The 21258-nt window shown below is 34.4% G+C and overlaps 2 protein-coding genes, 1 long non-coding RNA gene and 2 other non-coding genes across 5 annotated transcripts; all 5 read left to right on the top strand.

Moving 5' to 3' along the window:
- On the top strand, positions 1-3077 carry LOC100794218 (uncharacterized). The gene is made up of 4 exons (XM_003518621.4): positions 1-866; positions 1347-1587; positions 2415-2532; positions 2667-3077. Exons 1-4 carry the CDS (start codon positions 241-243, stop codon positions 2756-2758), a joined length of 1077 nt encoding a protein of 358 aa, XP_003518669.1. The 5' UTR covers positions 1-240; the 3' UTR covers positions 2759-3077.
- A 2417-nt stretch (positions 3078-5494) lies between these two features.
- On the top strand, positions 5495-5583 carry MIR1512B (microRNA MIR1512b). The gene has a single exon (NR_048898.1). It is a non-coding gene; the product is annotated as a microRNA MIR1512b (primary transcript).
- Positions 5584-8197: 2614 nt separating this feature from the next.
- LOC100793694 (glucose-6-phosphate 1-dehydrogenase, chloroplastic) lies at positions 8198-12813 on the top strand. Its single transcript, XM_003518620.5, has 10 exons — positions 8198-8935; positions 9317-9549; positions 9623-9717; positions 9803-9917; positions 10594-10799; positions 10881-11030; positions 11116-11236; positions 11327-11556; positions 11680-11880; positions 12181-12813. The coding sequence occupies exons 1-10, from the start codon at positions 8734-8736 to the stop codon at positions 12434-12436; spliced, it is 1809 nt and encodes a 602-aa protein (XP_003518668.1). The 5' UTR covers positions 8198-8733; the 3' UTR covers positions 12437-12813.
- A 1303-nt stretch (positions 12814-14116) lies between these two features.
- LOC121173972 (uncharacterized) lies at positions 14117-15805 on the top strand. The gene is made up of 2 exons (XR_005889568.1): positions 14117-14928; positions 15059-15805. It is a non-coding gene; the product is annotated as an uncharacterized lncRNA (long non-coding RNA).
- MIR1512C (microRNA MIR1512c) lies at positions 14527-14630 on the top strand. The gene has a single exon (NR_048912.1). It is a non-coding gene; the product is annotated as a microRNA MIR1512c (primary transcript).
- Positions 15806-21258: the final 5453 nt, after the last annotated feature.

Raw genomic sequence — 21258 nt, 5'->3', positions numbered from 1 at the left:
AGAAAGGTCATAATAACGTTAACGTTCACATTGATCCACGTGTCTAACTCTCCCGCTCCGTCCATCTATCCGTTAACCCTACTCTCTCTCTTCTCTCTCTCTCTTCTGCAACTCTTTCCCGTTGCACACACACAGGAACAAGAAAACCCACCAAACTCTTTCTTTCCGAATAATCAAGAAAATTTTGACTAAAAAAAAGAAGAGAAAACGGTAATCGCACACATTCTTTCATTCATCGCAATGGGGAAGCTTCTCTGCGACTCAACCACCGTCGCCGAACCATTCCAAGGTTCGCCCCCGGCTGCGCTTCCGTGGCGGGATCCCAAACCAGAACCTATCGGAACCGTAGATCTCGTCGTTTCGGCCAACGTCGGTGGCGGGCCCTTCGCCGGCGGCGGCTGGGAAGAGGTCGTCGGTCTGGAGGAGCAGCAGCGGCGCCACCTCCAGAGGCTCCACGCCAAGGGAGTGCTCTGGAAGCCTCCGCCCGAGGAGGAGGACTCGTCGTCGTCGCCGCCGCCGTCTTCCTCCGCCCTCAGATCTGTTGTCTTCCGGCTCTCTCACGGCGGCGAGGTCTCCGCCGACGGAAACTGCCTGTTCACGGCGTCGCGGAAGGCGATGAGCGGCGAGGACGTGGACGCGCGCGAGCTGCGGCGGCGGACGGTGGCGCGGTTCTTGGAGGATCTCGGATCTGTGAGTTTTGAGGAGAGAGAAGCAATCGACGACGCGATTCGGCACATGTACTCGCCGGATCTGAAGAACGGTTGGGGGATTCATGTCGTTCAGGAGGTGAAGTTGTTGGCGAAGAAGGAGGATCGATTCGCTCTTGATTCGGCCATCGAAGAGCTTGTTCACCTCGGCATGCAAAGGTATTGAATCGTTACGAGTTTCATTCGTTTTTTTTTCTATGTGCTTTTGAATCGTTAGAAGTTTCAATCATTTTTATTTGTTTAAATTGAAAAGAGGAAAAGCAAGAATGAGTTTGTCTACGTTTTAATTGTTTCATTTCATAATATTTTGAACTAGTCCTAATCCTATTCCGTTCGTTTTCTTTTTTTAGGGTTTCAGAAATGTTGAGATTATAGGCGTAGAAGTTTACTTTGTTAGTTACATTAGAAGATTCACAGCTACAATTTATATGAAGACGAGAGAAACTAAAGAATGAAAGTTGTTTTGTTTGATTTGTTTCTGAGCTGCATTTCTTTTTCTTTGCTGTAAAGAGATTTATGATTTTAACTTATTTCGATGTGAGAAGTGTTGAAATGGGGCATGGAAGTTCCAAGAATGTGCTGTTTGTTGTGATTGGTTTTGGTTGTTTTCTTTACTATGTGTTGTTTTTGTGATTGAAGAGAAATGGCGGCGGAGTCTATTTACAAAGAGAGATGTGTTCCTGTGAATGATGGTCCAAGTTGGGCCAAATACATGTTGATCTCTGGTTCTCCTGATGATGAATATGATATCATCACTTTGCAATATACTGAGGAGGGTTTATTATCTGTAGATGAGAATAGAGAGGGTCGTGCTGCAGCTTTCGGTGATGATATTGCAATTGAATGCCTTGCTACAGAGTTCAAGAGAGAGATATATGTGGTAATGAATGCCCTTCAGTGGACACTTGAGTTGCTTTTGGTGTTTGTTTGTATTCTTTCAATTAAGATGTTTCACCTGCTGTTTTTTAAATTTTGTGCAATCTCTATCCTCTTATTCATTAGGTAGTCATTTTCAGAAAATTATTATTTGGCGACAATCTTTATGCGCTCCTGCTTGATGTGCGGTGTATATTAGAGAAAAACTTTAATTTCTTTCTGCTGCTGCATGACAGTTCTCATCTAGTAAAAGCAAATTGAAATTAAATAATTTTTTTTAAGAAAAATGAACTTTATTATTAAGAGGTTTTCATAATATATTTATTATCCATGTCTGGGGTTTTCTTCAATTGCATTCCAGGAACTAATTGCTAGATTGATGGGACCTTAAAGAGCCACTTTAAATGAACTATTCAGTTCTGGCCTGCATTTGCAGATATATCCGTGTGACAGATTCAATTATTTATTTGCTTCTGTGCATTTATAAAGTAGTACTGTGTGTTAGAGTGAGTACCATCTGTTATGTGAATGCAAGGCAGTGGCTTGCTGAAATGTCATAACTCTTCCTGTAGGCTTGATTATGACTTTATAAATTGGGAAGGCTTGATTATGACTTTGTAATTGGGAATTCTTTTATAATTATCCGAGTTTCTTGTTTTCCCACTTTTTGATATGGGTATTGATTGTGGTTTCTCCTGATATAATTTACCCGTAATATAATGGGTGCAAAGGGAAAAATTCATCTTTTTTTTGTGCAGTTTAGTTTTTGTACATGTGGGTGGGTAATTTTCGGTCACCATGCTTCCATCTGAATTTGCTCATCATTTTCAGGTGCAAGCACATGGTTCAGATGCCATGGTCGATGAAGAAAATTGTGTTTTCTTCCTTCCACATCGTCCAAGGAGCCGAATTAATGAACCTCCTTTTTTCCTTTTCATGAAAGGAACAGGTAATGGAGAGCAAAATATTTTAATAGATATGGCCATTTTTGCTCAAGCTTTCAGCAGTAGTTTGTTTTCTCTATTTTTTCCTTTAATTTTTATTTTATTTTAATGAAATTTCTAAGCGAATTTCCACATACAGGTTGGTGCGGTGCTGGAGCTGACCACTATGAGCCCCTGATTGCTCATCCTTCCGCGTTTGGTTCCCAAGAAAAGGTTGCTGTGGTACTGTGAGGTTTCCCCGGCCTGCAATTTTGTGGAGTAGAAATTGAGTAGAATTAGAAATTTTATTCGCCCTATTTTATGGGCCACTCATTGTGGTTCTTCTCCGTCCCAGGGGAGAAACCTCATCGGGTAGCATTTGTTTTGACTCTCTTGACATTGCCATTGCCTGCAGTTTGAGCAACCCTAGAGTATTATTATTGTATTAGTTTCACCGGCTTCTGTTTTCTTGAGTTAATTAGAGGGTAGTGTGTTGTTCAAATTGGAAGAGTTGAGTTGTATCTCAGTGGATTTCATCACATTAATGAAGTGGCTTCATCTTTTCTAGGCATCTGCATGTGTCATTTTACATTGCATTCCAGAACGACATCATGGCATGTCTCTTCCCTAGGATTATCTCATAAGCTGGTTATTTTTCTACGTGTTAATGTTGTGATTAATCATATCTACAATTCAACTTAACTAATCTTTTATTCGAATGGGCTATTTCAGTAATGCACCCGAACAATTACGAAGCACGAATATATAGGTGACGTGGCTAATTTTAAAATGGAAAATTATATTTAGACATCCAAATGCTAATTGACACCCACTAAGAGAGTGAAAAAAGAGAAAATATATTATTATTATTATTATAAAGAAAAATTAGGAAGAGAGATAAAAAAGGAAACACATACGAAAACGATTATTCAAAATATAATTTACTCAAAATATAAAATTCAAATAAAATGTTTGTCATCCAAAATATAATTTACTCGTAATTTGAGACCCAAAGTATGAGTCTAATAGAGAAGATGAAGATTAAATTATATTTTGGGTAAATAATTATTTTTGATTCTTTCATTAATGATAACAAATGGAAGTTAAATAGATTGATAGATTTATCACACTTTTTTTTATTTTTTGAGATTAAATTTAAATTTTGAGATTAAATTATATAAATTTTTTAAAATATTATAATTTTTCTGTAGAACAAAGCAAAAGAAAACTAAATTTGATTTTAGTGATTAAGAGGGAAAATTTAATAAATATAAATAATACAATAAAAAATCTGTTCTATTCTCCTTAATATTTTTTTCCTGAGTATATTCTCCTTAATCTAAACACACTCTAAGTGGTATAGTAATTTTATTATTTGTCCTGTTTTACGATCATGTTGACATGGACTTAGGTGTCTTGGGCTCAAGTTTGAGAATTGTACAATTTAAATTATAAAAACTATAATTAAATTTAGCACACTTTCACACTCTTTTTTTTAAAGCTCTCTATGATAAGCCAAAGTTTATCAATTTTTGTGGGTTCGAGTTCTAAATGGAAAGATAAACATTAAATGAGAAACATTATCCATCAAAATTAATAATATTCAATAAATTTCATTCAATCATAATCATAGTGAGGGTTAAAAATATACTTCCTTCATCCCTAATTATAAGATATTTTTAACTAATTCACACCCTTTAAGAAAAATAGTTATCATATTAAATTTATCAATTATTTATACTATTATTCAAAAATTACTATTTTATTCTCTTTATCCACTTATTTGTTTTTTATTAATGTTTGAAGAGAGAATACTTAAATAAAAGTATGTAGGAAAAAAATAATTCATCTAGAAATTAAAAAAAAATCTTATAATTTTTTTTAAAAAAAATCTTATAATTAAGGACCGATAAAATAATATGAATGAGAGTGCATGTCAATAGCATTTCTGATTAAACAATTAAAAAGGTACCAGATTCATATTGCTCAAACACTATATGAGAACCAAAAGGATAATTAAGGAGAAGAGAAATACTATAACTTAAATTCATTATTAGCTTAGGTTTTATTGTCTGATAAAATTAAGCCTAAATTATATTAGTTTTTATTATTTTAAATAAAAACAATAATGGAATGGTTTACATTCTGGTTTTGCTAGCTGGGCCAATTGTCAGAAAATAATTGAATAGATTTGTTGATGCTTTAGCATGTGAATAGGAAATTCTTACCTAAATGATGCACGCACTTGAACAGAAAAGTTACACCGTGCATGTATCTAATAGCAATTAGATGTTCATTATTTTCAAAAGGAAAAGCTTATGAAAACAACTTGACAATTTAAAAGTATGACTATTATTGGTTTATTGGCTTAGTGCAATTAATTAGTGGCAAGAAGAGGTTACAAAAGTAGACGGAGAAGAACATTTGTTTAACGAGTGGGTTGTTCACTACTATCATTTTGGCTAATGTGTCATTGGCACAGCAACCCATGTTAAACATGCCAGAGTTTGTATGATAATGGAACATGCATGTGGGGTAATTTACTAATCTATGTGGTTCAATTAAGTGTGAAAGTCCCATTTTACAAAAAGCAACAAACAAGCACCACATACAATGCAACACTGTCATTTTGCCCTAAATGTCCATGCAGATTCATAAAAGTACGTACTACGGAACGTTGGAATTATTCACTCCTTTCTCTACAATTTCGTTGCTTTGTCCATCTATTTAATTTATTTTTTTCAGTGTGAAATTCCCATTGGGACCTCCTTGACCTTGTCTATAAAATGTCTCCACCTCGACCAATTTCCATATTCATTCACTCCTCCTCTCTCTCTCTCTCTCTCTCTCTCTCTCTCTTTTTTCTTCTTTGCGTTGTTTTTTATTCTTCCTTGTTGTTGATGCTCTCACCCTTCTTCCCCTGTTTCGTTGCTCTGTTCACCACTCAATACATCTTCTTAGAAAAGAGTTCCCTCTACCTTCTCAGTCTTGATACCTAACTGGAAATTCTTAAAGCATTCCCATCATCAAAATGATGTGAAAATTAGGAATGCTTTAAGAATTTCAGTTATGCATCAATCATGGCAGCTACACGTGAGAGTTATTGGGTCTAACTAAGTAATGCTTTGGCTCTTATTATATAGCTTTAAGAATCAGATTAAGCAGAAAATTTTATCTGTATTGATGTGAAACTAAAATTTATTCTTAAAATACATTTTTAATAAGGTATTAATTTCAAGGAATAATATTGACAATGATATATACTTCATGAGAGAAATTGATGATTTACTATATTATCTATACAATGACTCACTCAGCAATGAAAATGGACATATACTTTAATTTAGATAAGAGTAAATAATTATTTTAATCCATCAAAGTGTATAGCGGTATTAAATTAGTTCTTACAATTAATTAAAGAAATTCCAATTAAATAATTGATTCACATTCGTCAAATATTTTTAAAAAGACTTAAGTGATAATATTAATATATGTTTAATAATTCAAATGATTGTAAGCAATTAAGTTTAAAAACTTAGATGAAACAATAAAAAATTCAAAAACTTTTTTTTTTTTAGTTTTAAAGACTACTATAGGAGAATGCGTCACAAAAATATGCTTTACTCTCTAGATAAATCATACTTTCAATCAAGACTCAAGAGCTCAAAGTTTGTTGCTCCATAAAGGATCTCACCATTCTTAGTATCTCAAGCATTAGTTGCATAATTATGTCTATAAAGTTTCATATTAAAATATTAAAGATAAAATTATTATTTTTATATCAATTCATAATTCATATTTTAAATATCAATTAGCAGAAAATTTTATTTATAAAATTATCAAAAATTAATTTAGACAAATTTACATCACATGTATTTAATTCTATTTATAAATAAATTGAAGTGAATTAGAAGGGTACATGTATAAAAACTGAACTAGCAATGTGCATGGATGTAATAGCAATTAGATGTTGATTATTCTCCAAAGACCAAAGGAAAAGCAAGCTTATGAAAATGACTTGACCTTTTAAAAGTATGACAATTGTTGGTTTATTGGCTTATTGAAATTAATTAATTATGCTCCCATTCACTTTTGGACCACACTAGCTGTTACTTTCATGACCAATTTCATTCTTGGTTTCTTTTTTGTGTAGAATGATAACAACAAAGTTAAAACCTAAAATCTTATATATACTATTCCAATCTCAAATCCTAGTGAATTTCAAGGGAGAGGGTGGAACATTACATGACCATGGGATGAATAATTGGTCATAGTGGTCCACTACGAGTACGAGGATGGGAAATAATTGCAGGACAGTTTAATTACATCCAAAATTACAGCTACTACAATTTGTAGGCTTGCAGCACATTTGTCTAGTCTCCATTAGAACATCTTTGGCGACTAATGATTTTTTTTTTCTTTCTTTCTTTCTTGTGCCTATTTTTTGATTATGGATTGTAATAATGTTGCATTTTCTAATGCCTTTTAATTTGGTGCTAACTGAACACTCTACCAATGCATTGAAAATGAAATGAATTCTCATTCTGTTTGTGTTTGGCTCTTGTCTATAAAGAGAGTCACCCATCAACACTTGAGTTTCATTGCATTCCCACGCCCACCACTCTTCTCTCTGCTTCCTTCCCTGGTTATTGTTGCTCTGCCCCTCCCCTGTTTCGGTGCTCTGTTCACCACCACCAACATCTTTCTTCTCTTCTCTTCTCTTCTCTTGGTAAATATGCATTCCCTTGTTCCCAAACTTCCATCTTAGAAAATTAATGTGAAGCTTTAAGAATGAATGATCAGTTATGAAGGAAAGTTTTTGATTTAGGGATGACACTCCCATTCTTTGGTTTGTGCCACGCCAGCACAAGCATTTTCCACTGCTGCTTTGATCTGATTCGAGTTCTTGTTGCCAAAGCTTCTTGGTCATGGTGGCAGTGTCGTTCAGGTTCAAAACAGTCACGAATGTGTCTACTCCACAAACATCCTTTGCTCCTCATTCATGCACTCAACACTAGCAAGTCACAGCTTAGGCTCTTTATCTTAGTTTACTCTTTCTTGAGGTGGTATCCTTATACCAAGATTTTAATGTATGCCACTGTAAATAATTTCAAGTATATATTTATTTGCCACCAATGGCTTCACATTTAGTGTAGTATTAAAAAAATGTTCATTGGATGACAAGTTTGCGTTTGAATTATTATTATTATTATGTGGTTTTTATCCCCAACACTTTGCATCTTGGTTAGAGGTTGAACACAAGATTCGCTTAAAAATTAATGTTGATACCAAAGTCCAAGATGGAAAAGAGAAAAGAGTTTTCTCCTCTCTCATTCCCTGTGCTTGGCAACTCAGTTTTCCACCCTTGTCTTTTAGATTTACTATTAGATTGCAACTTATCCACAACCTGTGAGCTCAAACTGTGTTTGGATTTGACAAATAAGGTTGCTTAGCGGAAAACCAAAGTGCTTTCTTTACCTTGTGGACCCCAAATTTATTGATTAGTTCTCAATACAATTTTGATATGAAACTTATTCGTGAATTCTACATTTTTCTTTTATAATTAAATGATAATAATAATAATATAAAAATATTTTGTATTATTCATATATAATTTTTCTTTTTAATTTTGCTTAACCTTATTTTTCATTGACTTTAATATGTTTATTGCTGACTATTAATATGATGACGCAAGTGAGGCACTTTTCATGATGCAGACGCAGACATGCAGTACGACTGTACGAGTTTGGAAAAAAAATTTGGAAATTGTTATTAAATTGAGAAAAATTCAAAATTTGGTTAGGTGCACTGCGACGGGACATAAAGCAAAGACAAAACACAATTTTTTTTGTTAAACCGTGTAAATTAGAGTCTTTGATATCCTATGAAATAATGAGATATTCTCAGAAGTTTGAATCATTTGGGTTGATTATATGAATAATTTTTTTATTTAGCCTCCTTTCCAAAAATGTATTCAACAAAAATCGAATTCAAGTTTGGTTTTACAAATTGGGCGTGCTATGAATTAAGCTAAACCTATTGGATGCAAAATTTGCATACCTAAGAAGAGTATAGAAAAAAAGAAAAAGAAACCTAATAGAGTGAAGGGAAAGGACAAGCATCCCTTCGGAGATCTCAAGGGACTTTCTCTCGTTCTCTCCGAACTCACACCCTTTCTCTTATTAACCCTTTTTCTCCTCTCTTCCCTTCCCAATTATTCATCCCTCATGGCCACTGCGCTTTATTCGACTCATTGTCGTTCACTCGCTACTTCCTCTTCCTCGTCGTCGTTGCAACCCTCTCCTCTGTCGTCTAACCTCGCTTACCTTCAACGCCTCACCTTCTCACAGCGCTTTCTCCCCTCCAAGGTTTCTCTCAAATCTCAACCCCAAACTTATCAGATTCCCGTTCTCACCCAGCAGCAGGAAGGTTCGCTCTTCTTCTTTGACTTTTCTTATACCCTTTTCTGAGTTTCTCTTAAATTTTTAATCTTTTCTCATGGGCACTTTCAAATACGGATTTGGGATGTGTTAGGGAGAGATGGGAGAATTGGAAATGTGTGTTTATGTCGTAATATGAGTTTATCAGGCATATATGTCCGCTTCAAATTTTATCCTGTCAACCAATCAAAAATCATCATTAGTATGACTTTTAACTGTTTATTATAAAAATTAACAAACTTACTGAATAAACCATCAGTTTAGTCTCTAAGTTGGTATATTTACACTGGTAGTGCATATATTATTTATTCTTATAATATATGGTTTGGGAAATCCTTAGTGATAGTATGTATACGGCTCGTAAATGTAGGTACAGTAGCAGCTGCTGTGACCCCTGTTGAAAACGGCACTTCTCACAAGCAGTTGAAGCCTGACTTATTGTCTGTTAAGTCCCCAGAGGAGTCTCGGGCTGAAGACGGTTTTGAAAAGGATGAAAATGAGTCCAGTGTTAGTATTACTGTTGTTGGAGCCTCTGGAGACCTTGCTAAGAAGAAGATATTCCCGGCTCTCTTTGCGCTTTACTACGAGGATTGTCTCCCTAAGGTTGGATTTGGATGGAAAATTTTCTTTTTTATTTGTGTGGTTTGGATTGAACTAAGGCTTTGGTTTATGGCAGCACTTCACCATCTATGGTTATGCACGAAGTAAGATGACTGATGCAGAACTGAGAAATATGGTTAGCAAGACCCTCACTTGTAGAATTGATAAGAGGTAATCATTATATCTCCCTTTTTACTATGCTTTTAGAGTTAGGGGACATCTTTAATGTTTGGAAACTCGTGTTATGGAATTTCAGAGAAAACTGCAATGAGAAGATGGACCAATTTCTAAAAAGATGTTTCTATCATTCTGGTCAATATGATTCTCAGGAAAACTTTGCAGCGCTAGACAAGAAGCTGAAGGAACATGAGGTAGTTGAAAAAGGAATAATCTGAAATGACGGTAGTCACTAACTTAATGTGGTTCATATTCCTCCTGTAAGAACTAAGAAGCAAGCACTGTTTTAAATGAAGTTTTTTGAAGCAGTAGTATTTTATTAATGGGAACAAAATACAATTTCTCACTTGAAAGCAAAATCACTTGTCAAGAAGCAAATGAAAAAGATGAAGAAAAAGAGGGTGGAGAATAAAGAAAACAAGAAAGACTTTGAACAAATTAGCTATTATATATTGGTTATCTCTATAGTTGATATCTGCTGCATCTTATGGCGTTTTACTTTTGGCTGTATGACCAATTGGCCATAATTCCATTGACACTCCAACTCTTTGAATATAACAATGCTAGATGACATTATTAAGAAAAAACATTTTGTTCATGTTGCAATTGGAATGAATAAGTTTAAATGTTTGGTTATTGTGTTTCCTTAGACACACTTGTATTCTTTCTTTTCTTCTCCCCCTCTGCACTTTTTTATGTTTTTTTTTTTTTGCAAGCTATTTTAATTTGCACCAAGTCTATATATGAACAGTGAAAGTACCTTATTTTTGTATTTTCTATTTTTTTTTTGTCTGCCTAGTTGAAGCTAATCTGAGCATTTTTACAATCAGACTTTAACCATACTTTTGAATATGAAAATTGTTTTTGTAGGGTGGGAGAACTTCTAATCGCCTGTTTTATCTTTCAATTCCTCCTAATATATTCATAGATGCTGTTAAATGTGCAAGCTTGTCAGCTTCTTCTGGCAATGGTTGGACCAGGGTCATTGTTGAAAAGCCTTTTGGTCGTGATTCAGATTCTTCAGCTGCATTAACTAGATCACTCAAGCAGTATCTGACAGAGGATCAAATTTTCAGGTTTTCTAACTAAAACTGATAATCTTCAATTCAACTTTAAGATTGTAAAGTACATTTTATAAAATGGGAAATATTATACAGGATTGACCACTATCTTGGGAAAGAGCTTGTGGAAAATCTTTCTGTTCTCCGATTCTCAAATCTCATCTTTGAACCATTATGGTCAAGGCAATATATAAGAAATGTACAGTTGATATTCTCAGAAGATTTTGGCACTGAAGGGCGTGGCGGGTAACCTTTATTCCTTAACAGCTTTCACACTTTCTGTTCTTATAATGGGGATTCTTATACATTTTCATATCTGTACCATGTGTAGGTACTTTGACCATTATGGTATCATAAGAGACATTATGCAGAATCATTTACTTCAAATACTAGCACTCTTTGCAATGGAAACCCCTGTTAGTTTGGATGCCGAGGATATTAGAAATGAAAAGGTCTCACATGATTATATAACTTTAACTCAATTTTCTAAATAGTCGTAGTTTTTTTTTCCACCAGAATTTCAATTACCTAATGGATGTCAGGTCAAGGTTCTTCGTTCAATGAGACCCCTGCGACTTGATGATATGGTTATAGGTCAGTATAAGAGCCACACAAGAGGAGGCGTAACATATCCAGCATACGTTGATGACAAAACTGTACCAAGCGGCAGCTTAACTCCAACATTTGCTGCAGCTGCCCTCTTCATAGATAATGCAAGATGGGATGGGGTACCTTTCCTAATGAAGGCTGGGAAAGCATTACACAACAAAAGGTAAGTGGAGGAAATAAATTTTACTTTTTTACCATGTTAGTTTAATGCCACCTTCTTTTTATACTTCTAGGTCTCCACACCCCCTTTTTAATATATTTCACTGCTATGTTGTTTTGGGTTCAGAGCTGAGATACGGGTACAGTTCAGGCATGTACCAGGTAATCTGTACAATCGGAATTTTGGTACTGATCTTGATCGGGCTACAAATGAACTTGTTATAAGAGTTCAGCCTGACGAGGCTATATATTTGAAGATAAACAACAAAGTTCCAGGTCTGGGAATGAAGTTGGACCGCAGTAATCTGAATCTTCACTACGCAGCAAGGTATTTTCCTTTTACTCTAAATTAACTTTATGGGACCCCTGAAATACACTTGTTAGATTATTAACTGACATTCACCTTATTCTCACCTTAAACTGGTGGCAAAATATGTTAACATTGATCCAATGTCCATCTAATCTTTGGGGCATGTTTTTTGCCACTCCAATGACTCCATAAATGCAGGTTATTTCGTGCTACACAAATGAAATCGGGCATTTTGGCAGGCAGATAATAAAATGTCATTTATAGATGACATTTTTGTGATCACTTTAACTTTAGCTAACATTTTAATTTTCATTTCAGATATTCAAAGGAGATTCCAGATGCTTATGAGAGGCTACTTCTGGATGCCATTGAAGGAGAAAGAAGACTCTTTATACGTAGCGATGAACTGGATGCTGCTTGGTCACTCTTTACACCTGTACTGAAGGAGCTTGAAGAGAAGAAGATAATTCCAGAGTACTATCCTTATGGTAGTAGGGGTCCTGTTGGTGCTCACTATCTTGCAGCCAGACACAATGTGCGGTGGGGTGACCTTGGGACAGACGTAGACCAATAATCCTCACTGATGTTAGCTATGATGCATGCTATTTTGTGGTTTCTTCTTGGCTTGCAGTTTCTTTTCTCATCATATTATCAGCAGATGGTTACTTCTCTGGTGGAAGACTACCAGGCACACATGAAAATCATGTAAAGCAATTAAAGCATCAAGTTTCAAAGTAGAGTAATAAAGCTCTTACATCATTGATATTTTTTTGAGTTTTTGTTGCTACTTGGGATGTGGGATTTGGGACAGTTTGGACAGGAGCAAATATTTCATTTAGTTGGCAGTCAATCTAGTTAGGTGATGTATTTTGATTTTGAATTTATGTACTCATTGCATTTTGTGAAACACAATTAAAGAGAAAACGAAGAAAGTTAGCAAGTTGGTATGAATCTCAACCCATTCAAGTCATTCTCGTTAATTTGATGGTATTACCACTATTAAACAACGAGGATATTTTTTAACAGTTCATATTCAACTGAAATTTCCTTTATCGTAGAAGTTACAAAATATTGTTTTTGTACCTGGACAATATAAATGTCGTAAAGTTAATATTGCCATAAAATTACTAAACACGCTAGCACATATTTTAAACCATGTCTACAATTTTAACGGATTATGTTCCGAAAGTCTATCAAAACATTATAAATATAAGGTCATTTAAATGTAGGTCTATATAGACCAATTTGCCTAACAGTGCTTTTTTTTTTTTTAATCTGGGAAAGAAAGTTTGGTTTGAAGAAGAGAAGATAGGAGTTTTAATGAAGGGTGCAGAGAAGGGCAAAAAGAGAGAAATAATTCTTTTATTTTTTTGGATTACCATGATCATGAGTTATGTTAAAGTATGACTTTTGCTTAAAGAGATAAATAATTTAGAAAGGTACAATGTAAAATCCATCTCCACCAAGGAATGATATTAATGATTTAATAATAAACTAAAATTACTTTTCAAGATTTTTTTGTCTTAACCTTTCGATTCATCATGAAAAAGAGATCTTGACTAATTCAGAGTTAGGTCGAAATATAAATAAAACCTGATAAAAACTATTTTCATTAGTGATCAAACTCAAATAATATCTGAACAATTTAACCTTAATTTCAACACATTAATCATTTGTGTCTAGTCCCTTGATTTCTCTTCAAGATTAAGTGTTTGTTAGATTGTAACTGAGATTAAAAACTAAAAAATTAGCATTAGAAATGTGCGTGGGAATCAATTTTTCCCTTCCACCGTGAAAGCGATGCTCAACAAACAGGCTGTTCCACCGTATCATGGAGTAATATATGTCATAATAAAGAAAGAATTATCAAAATGAAATTGAATGATTTAGAAAGAAAAGTAACACTTGAATTAGATGTATAAATTTAGAAGAAACCTTAATTTTAGTGAGAAGATTACAGTTGCATAAGAAGTGGTCCCTTTACCAGTTAAATGTTTAAAAAACATTTCATTAGTATGATCCACCCCATGTGATTCATCATTCACTTCAATAAGATGAGTACTATTAAGTAGGGAAGCAAGCTGGTGGCCAATTTATTATTCTATAAATTGACCCAACATAAGAAAAGAACACAACACTTAAACATTACAAAATCACAAAAGTATCTACAAATTAAGACCAATGCAAAGTGATAACAGCTACCATGATATTGTCATTTCTTCACAATTAACCACAAGGTAATTAAATGGCCCTCTCATATCCAAACTCAAGTTCAGATATATTACATGAAATGACCTTGCTTGATGATGCATCATTGTTAATTAATTGATTAATTGGTATCACACAACACAGTTTTTCCGCCTAAATGCAGTGCACCTTATCATTTTGCTCTGAATGACCATGCACAAGTACTATGTATGAGAAGAAGAACGTTGGAAATTACTACTTGATCCGGAAGGTTCTCTTTGAAGGGTGAGATTTAATTTGGTGGTAATTGACTAATTGGACACACCACACAACACACACTACTAATGCATTGATAAATAGACTCATCCAAGCACCTCAGGTTCATTCATTCCCACCATTCTTGACTTCTTCCTTCATTCCTTCCTTCCTTCCTTCCTCGACACACCTTATAAGAAAAGAGTTTCCACTACCTTCCTTTCTTGATACCTAACTGAACATTCTTAGAGCATCACCATTGTAGTTCAACATCATAATGATGTGAAAAATGGGAATGCTTTAAGAATTTCAGTTATGCATCAATCATGGCAGCTACTTCTTCTGACCTCGTAATATTTTGTGGGGAAAAATCTGTTTTGAATCTTTTTTTGTTATTCACTACATTTTTCATTTTAACTAATATGAACTGATAGCATCAATAAGGCTGTTTCTTTTTATGAGTTTTTCCAGTTAAGTTGATTGCTCAGTTCTAGCATTCTGTAATGAGTCTGAGGTAGGCTTGGGGTTGAAAAACTTTGCTACTGTTTCATACTGATTCTCTTCCTCAAAAGGCTTTGACACATATCCCTACATCCCAAGGTTCATCATAGAGAACATGTTCAGGTTAATTTACAGAGAAAATTATAATATAGATTTTTTTTTTCAGAAATTACTATTTTCTATATATAATGTGAATTAAAGATACATACACCTATCAGATATTTCAAATCTTCTTTTCAAAATTTGGTTGCAGATGGCATCTTGCACAATATATTGGCCATGGAGTAATTAACGTGCCATTTCAAATCTTCTAACATGGTTCACCGTTGACAATTCTTGCTCATGTTACGTAACTTCTGTTGTTATAACTAATAAGCAACCCTTCATGGCAAAGCTGCACTAGAAATGCTTCCATTGCCTCACAATTTTTTATGTTTGCTTCATGGATATTCAAATGTCAGAAATGGACGGGTATATTTGAATTTTTTTGCTGTATTATTTGCAGATAATCTAGAAACTAACCAATTAAAAGTATTAACATGATAGCTGCTGTGTTAATATGAATTTTTTTTGCAATTTATATGGAAGCTTCATATCTTAGGAACATGTTGAAACAGAGTATTTGAATCAGGTACCAGTACGACATGTGTCAAAGCCTTTTGAGGAAGAGAATCAGTATGAAGCAGTTGCAAAGTTTTTCAACCCCAAGTCAAGCCTAACTCAGATTCATTACAGAATGCCAGAACTGAGCAAGCAACTTAAATTGGAGACACTCAATATTTTTCTTTTGCATCTCTATACTTCTCTATCAGAAGGGTTTAAAAAAAAAACTATATATAGTTTCGCTCTCTCTCTCTCTCTTTTTTTCTCTGCAAAATTGTCTCTATAAGATTTGGTTAGTTTCTATATTCAGAAGAAAAAGATTGGTGCTTAATAATGGCTAGCTAAACCACATTGGTAGCACAGTGATATGATATGATATGATATGAAGTTATGAACATTTGCAATATGTTTCCTCGTAATCGTTTTCCTACTTGGGACGCACTGAATTCGGGTCATAGTATTTACAAAACTCACCGTCACCGATAAATTAGAATATTAAAATATATGTATTTAATAAAATTATTTGTCGCTATGTTAAATCTAAAAAATAAAGTAATTTTTTTTGAATTAACATCAGAAATGTTTTTTTTTTAAATATAATTACCTGTATGGATTAACTAGAAAAATATTTCCGTTTCATGAAAGATTTATTTAAAAAGAGTGATAATTTGTGTAAAATTTCTACCCAATTAACATTTGATATTCTCTCTATATCTCCCTTTTAAGGTAAAGAGTTTTACCATTCCATAATCAAGTCAAACAGGGTTATCACTTAGTAAAAAACACTACAAATTAACTAAAATAACTGGTTAAACATACCCAAAGTGTACACACACACACACAAAATACTTGATCAAATTGATATGTGAGAAGTGATTTTGAGAAATAATGAATAGTACTGATTAATATGAGCGTGTAAGTATATTGTTTATAGTTTTAACGGTGATTCTACATGTTTTGAAAGTATATCCATACATATATGTTACAAAATATAAGTTGATTTAAATATAGGCTTATATACTGACCAATTTCTCTCTAACCAAAATACCAAATGAAATGAAAGTGTGGTTTAATGCAAATAGGAGCGGATCGATTGATTACAGAGTGGAAGTAAATAAATATCTTTGGCAATGACAGATACGTGTGAATGGTGCAGAGCTCGTGTGACACTGCTATGTTTGGATGAGTGTGGCAATACACTTAGTTACCGTACATCTCAGTACTCTCTGTCTGCCACAATATTGTTACATTTTTATTTTTTGCAGTGAATTTCACTTGGACTAGTAACTAGTAAATAGAGCAAAATTCTGTCAATTTTCTAGTTATACGACACAACTTTAGCCTTGTTCAACTTGATGTGATATTTTTTTTATATAGTTGATGTGATATTTTTTTTTACTTATTTGATATATTTTATTATATTCATTTGTATAAACTTAATACAAAAAAGTATAGCATTAATAAACTTAAATTATATATACTTTGAAAATTTCGTTAGAATCTAAAAATCTAACCAGCAATGGGTAGTTTTCTGTTTCTTTTTTAACATAAAGTAATTGGTAATTAAAAGTTGATAAGTTAATTTATTAAATTATAAATATTTGATAAAATTATTTATTAAAATAAATTATAAATGTAAAATGATAAAAATAAATATATTTATATTTTTTAATTTTTAATTAATTTTAAAGTCTTATAATTTTATATTTATAGATAATTTATTTTAATTATATTTTTAGTTTCAATTATTGTATATATTTTATACTGCATGTGTATTCTATTGTTAGTCTTGTATTATATCTTAAAATATCTTTAAAAATATGTTTAAAATAAAGTAAAAACAACATACACTTAAGTAGATGTCATGCTTCTTTTAGGTTTATCAGTGTAGTAGTTTAAATATCTTGAACTAGAAATAATAGAATAAATAATATAAATAGCATAATGGTTAAAATACACAATGTCATATAAAAATAATAAAATAAATGTATCATCTATAAATATCAATACCTTGAAATATAATGTTGAATAATAAAATGAATATTATAAATAGTATAATAATTAAAATAAACAGTGTAATATATAAAAATATCCAAAAAAAGAATAATAAGAATAAGATAATTTTATTATCTACCATTATCAATAGTTTATGTAATAGAAGGGTGAAACCAATAAAAATTCTATCTTATAAGCGGAAGAAGAAGAAGAAAGTTAAACCTTATCTTATAAAAAATAGTGAAATGAAAAATTAATAAAAAAATTTAAGAATAAAAATGTAATTAAATATAAAAAAGTTAAAAGTAAATGTTTTAAAATATTTTTTTAGCTGATGAAAGAAAAATTTAATAATTAACTAAAATAGTATGTCAAGACTTATTTCGAATACACTTGACAACGCATTACCTTATGACTTATGTGATGCGTTGAGGAAGACAGTGTCGAGAAATAATATTACAACATAAATTTTTGCATCAATTTAATAATATGAAAAAATTATCTATAATCAAACAATTTTCTATGCACGCATAGAAAAATTGTCACGCTAAGCTTACTATACATAACAATTAATATTTATTATCAAATAATAGTGTAAAAATAATTTATACTATCTATATATGTATAAACTATTTGCTCTTAAAATTTAAAACAAAAGAAGGAAGATTAAACTCTTGTGAGAGCACAGGAAATAAAAGTATATAACTGAGTCAAAGATTAACAATAAATGCTAAGTACACATTTGATCTTTAACACACTTTTTTTAATATCTACTGTATTTTTTGTTATTAAAATTTATTAATTTTTTTTAAAACATTGTGAATTTCACATCATATTTAACTAATTTTTCTTGATTTTATAATTTTGAACGAATTTTAATAAATGAGAGTATGTGTCAAATAATCAATCAATTAAACCTTCCTGACTTATTGCTATATTTTCCTACTATAATTTTCTTTTGGTGCAATTTTAATTCTAATAAAAACACAAATTAAACTCTAATCAAGGATTTCATAAGAGATTGAAAGCGATGAAGGGAACGAAAGGAAAGGGAACCATCCATGTGATCATGTTACATTTGGATGAAAAGAAGAGAGATTCTTTTGTTTCAGTGATTCTACATTAGTACACAATCTTATATGGGGACTGAATCAATAAAAAAAAGACCACTTTACGACACAAAGCCAGGATTTTGCAGCCCCATGAGGATCGACCCATCCCTTATGCTCTTTACAGTAATTTATTTATTTATACATTTCTAATGGAGAGGGATAGATCTTCTTCTTGTTATTATAATTCAATCCTGAAGAATTGAATTGACAATAATTATTATTTTATGCATGTGGGATAGTATCCAGTATTTTTTAATAGATTATTGGGTATTTATTGGTTGTCGATTTTTATATCAGGACACTTATTGTTCTCCTAATTAGTTTTTAGTTGGCAATTGATAGGGAAGCGTGATTGCATAACACACAAAGGGGTTGTTACGAACAAGCTTAGAATGACAGAAATACACGAAGCACCAACATCAATGGTGCAGAGAGGAGAAGGGACCAAAGGAAGGTAGTAAAGCCCACATACCTTGAAGACTACGTTTGAGGGCAGTTTCGGAAGAGGGAAAATAGGAAGATCTGCACCAAATCTTGCTTGTGGCATTTTTCTCCCTCATGGGCAATTTTGAAAAACGAATTCCGTTACTAGAATATTCCTAGGATAGAATTGTACAAAATCTGTTATAGAAATTTCTATATAAGGCTATGTAAATAATCAAGCAGGCATCAGAAAATAAGAATTCACTTTCCTTACCTTTGTGTTTCCCTTCCTTCTCTTCATTCTGGAGGTCGCTACCCTTAAAGCCAGCTTTGGGTTCTTACCCTAATAATTGGTGCTCTCATTGATCCTCATGGCCTTCCGCAACCTCGACGAGGCCCTTGCTCGTCTTGACAATACCATGCACTCTATGACCCTCAATATGGACAAGCATCTCAATCGCCTTGCTCTTGTGCATTCCTCCACCACGCCCAACCCCACACCAGTCCCGTACCACTCCACCTCTGTTCTTGCACAAATCTGGTTTGCCCCATCACCGTATGAGGACCCTGCCGATGCCCTGTTCAAACTCACTCAAACGGGTTCAGTGCTAACATACCTGAAAGAGTTCGAAGACTTGGCTAATAGAATTATCGGCTTGCCGGTCCCCTTCTTGTTGCCTTGCTTCATCTCGGGTTTGACGCCGAAGATTCGCCGCGCAGTCCAGCCCCATCAGCCTATGACTGTGGACCAGGTCGCCGGCCTTGCGAAGATCCAGGAGCAGAAGCTATCGGACTTTCACCTGCCTCCACCGCGGCCGCGAACCCCATCGCTGGTAGCTCCACCGCCAACCCCTTTGGTTCCCCCTCGTATGGCTATGTAAATAATCAAGCAGGCATCAGAAAATAAGAATTCTCTTTCCTTACCTTTGTGTTTCCCTTCCTTCTCTTCATTCTGGAGGTCGCTACCCTTAAAGCCAGCTCTGGGTTCTTACCCTAACAATTGGTGCTCTCGTTGTGCCCTTGCCTCCTTTGCTGCCTTCTCCGCCGCGACCACCACAGGCTCCGACCGACAGGCGGCTCACCCCGGTGGAGTTAGCCTCGCGCCATGAGCACGGGCTGTGCTTCACATGCGATGAGAAGTTCCATAGAGGCCATCATTGTGCCTCTAGGGTTCATCTCTTAATCGCAGAAGATGAAGAACCCGCAAACCCATTGGGTTCTAATACAAAGCAACTTGACCCAAAGCTAGCCACACCCGTATCCAAAGAACCTGACCCAAAACCCACACCCGATCCGAACCCAAACACCACACCCGACCCAGAACCGGCCCAAACCCCATTACGTGTGATGTTCTTTCATCACGGACGCTTCGTGGAATTGCCTGGCGAGAACGCTACCACTTGGGGTCTTCTTCTCCAACACTAGTTTCGCCACCTCTATCGGAATAACAAGGGTGTTTCGCGCTTCCATATTGTTTGATTTCCTAAAGCTCCTCCTGCCTCACTACCCATTGACACACCTAGTACACTTCGTCGGCATAAACCTTGGGACCCCGATATTGTTTTTGGAGGCCTTAGTCTGAAAACCCAACACCTTGAGGACAAGGTGTTTTTGATGGGACAAGGAGTGATAGGGAAGCGTGATAGCATAGCTGACAAAGGGGTTGTTACGAACAAGCTTAGAATGACAAAAATACAGGAAGCACCAACATCAATGATGCAGAGAGGAGAAAGGACCAAAGGAAGGTAGTAAAGCCTACATACCTTGAAGACTACGTTTGAGGGCAATTTCGAAAAAGGAAAAATAGGAAGATCTGCACCAAATCATGCTTGTGGCATTTTGCTCCCTCATGGGAAATTTTGCAAAACGAATTTCGTTACTAGAATATTCCTAGGATAGAATTGTACAAAATCTGTTATAGGAATTTCTATATAAGGCTATGTAAATAATCAAGCAGGCATCAGAAAATAAGAATTCCCTTTCCTTACCTTTGTGTTTCCCTTCCTTCTCTTCATTTTAGATGTCACTGCCCTCGAAGCCAGCTCTGGGTTCTTACCCTAACAATTGGTGCTCTCATTGTGCCCTTGCCCCCTTTGCTGCCTTCTCCATTGCGACCGCCACAAGCTTTGACTGTTAGGCGTCTCACCTCGAAGGAGTTAGCCTCGCGCCATGAGCACGAGCTGTGCTTCACATGCGATGAGAAGTTCCATAGAGGCCATCGTTGTGCCTCTAGGGTTCATCTCTTAATCGCAGAAGATGAAGAACCCGCAGACCCATTTGGATTCTAATACAGTGCAACTTGACCCGAAACTAGCCACAC

The sequence above is a fragment of the Glycine max genome, chromosome 2 (assembly GCF_000004515.6).
Source record: "Glycine max cultivar Williams 82 chromosome 2, Glycine_max_v4.0, whole genome shotgun sequence".
Lineage (NCBI taxonomy): Eukaryota > Viridiplantae > Streptophyta > Magnoliopsida > Fabales > Fabaceae > Glycine > Glycine max.
The sequence above is the reverse complement of the archived record's forward strand: the minus strand, read 5'-3'. Positions and strand labels throughout refer to the sequence as shown.

What these genes read in the sequence shown, in the direction of transcription:
- LOC100794218 (XM_003518621.4), top strand. Translation starts at nt 241, where the DNA reads ATGGGGAAGCTTCTCTGCGACTCAACCACCGTCGCCGAACCATTCCAA. An exon ending in TCAAGAGAGAGATATATGTG is followed by an intron (nt 1,588 to 2,414) that starts GTAATGAATGCC and finishes CATCATTTTCAG; the next exon opens with GTGCAAGCACATGGTTCAGA. An exon ending in CCTTTTCATGAAAGGAACAG is followed by an intron (nt 2,533 to 2,666) that starts GTAATGGAGAGC and finishes TTCCACATACAG; the next exon opens with GTTGGTGCGGTGCTGGAGCT.
- LOC100793694 (XM_003518620.5), top strand. Translation starts at nt 8,734, where the DNA reads ATGGCCACTGCGCTTTATTCGACTCATTGTCGTTCACTCGCTACTTCC. An exon ending in ACTTGTAGAATTGATAAGAG is followed by an intron (nt 9,718 to 9,802) that starts GTAATCATTATA and finishes ATGGAATTTCAG; the next exon opens with AGAAAACTGCAATGAGAAGA. An exon ending in AGGATATTAGAAATGAAAAG is followed by an intron (nt 11,237 to 11,326) that starts GTCTCACATGAT and finishes AATGGATGTCAG; the next exon opens with GTCAAGGTTCTTCGTTCAAT.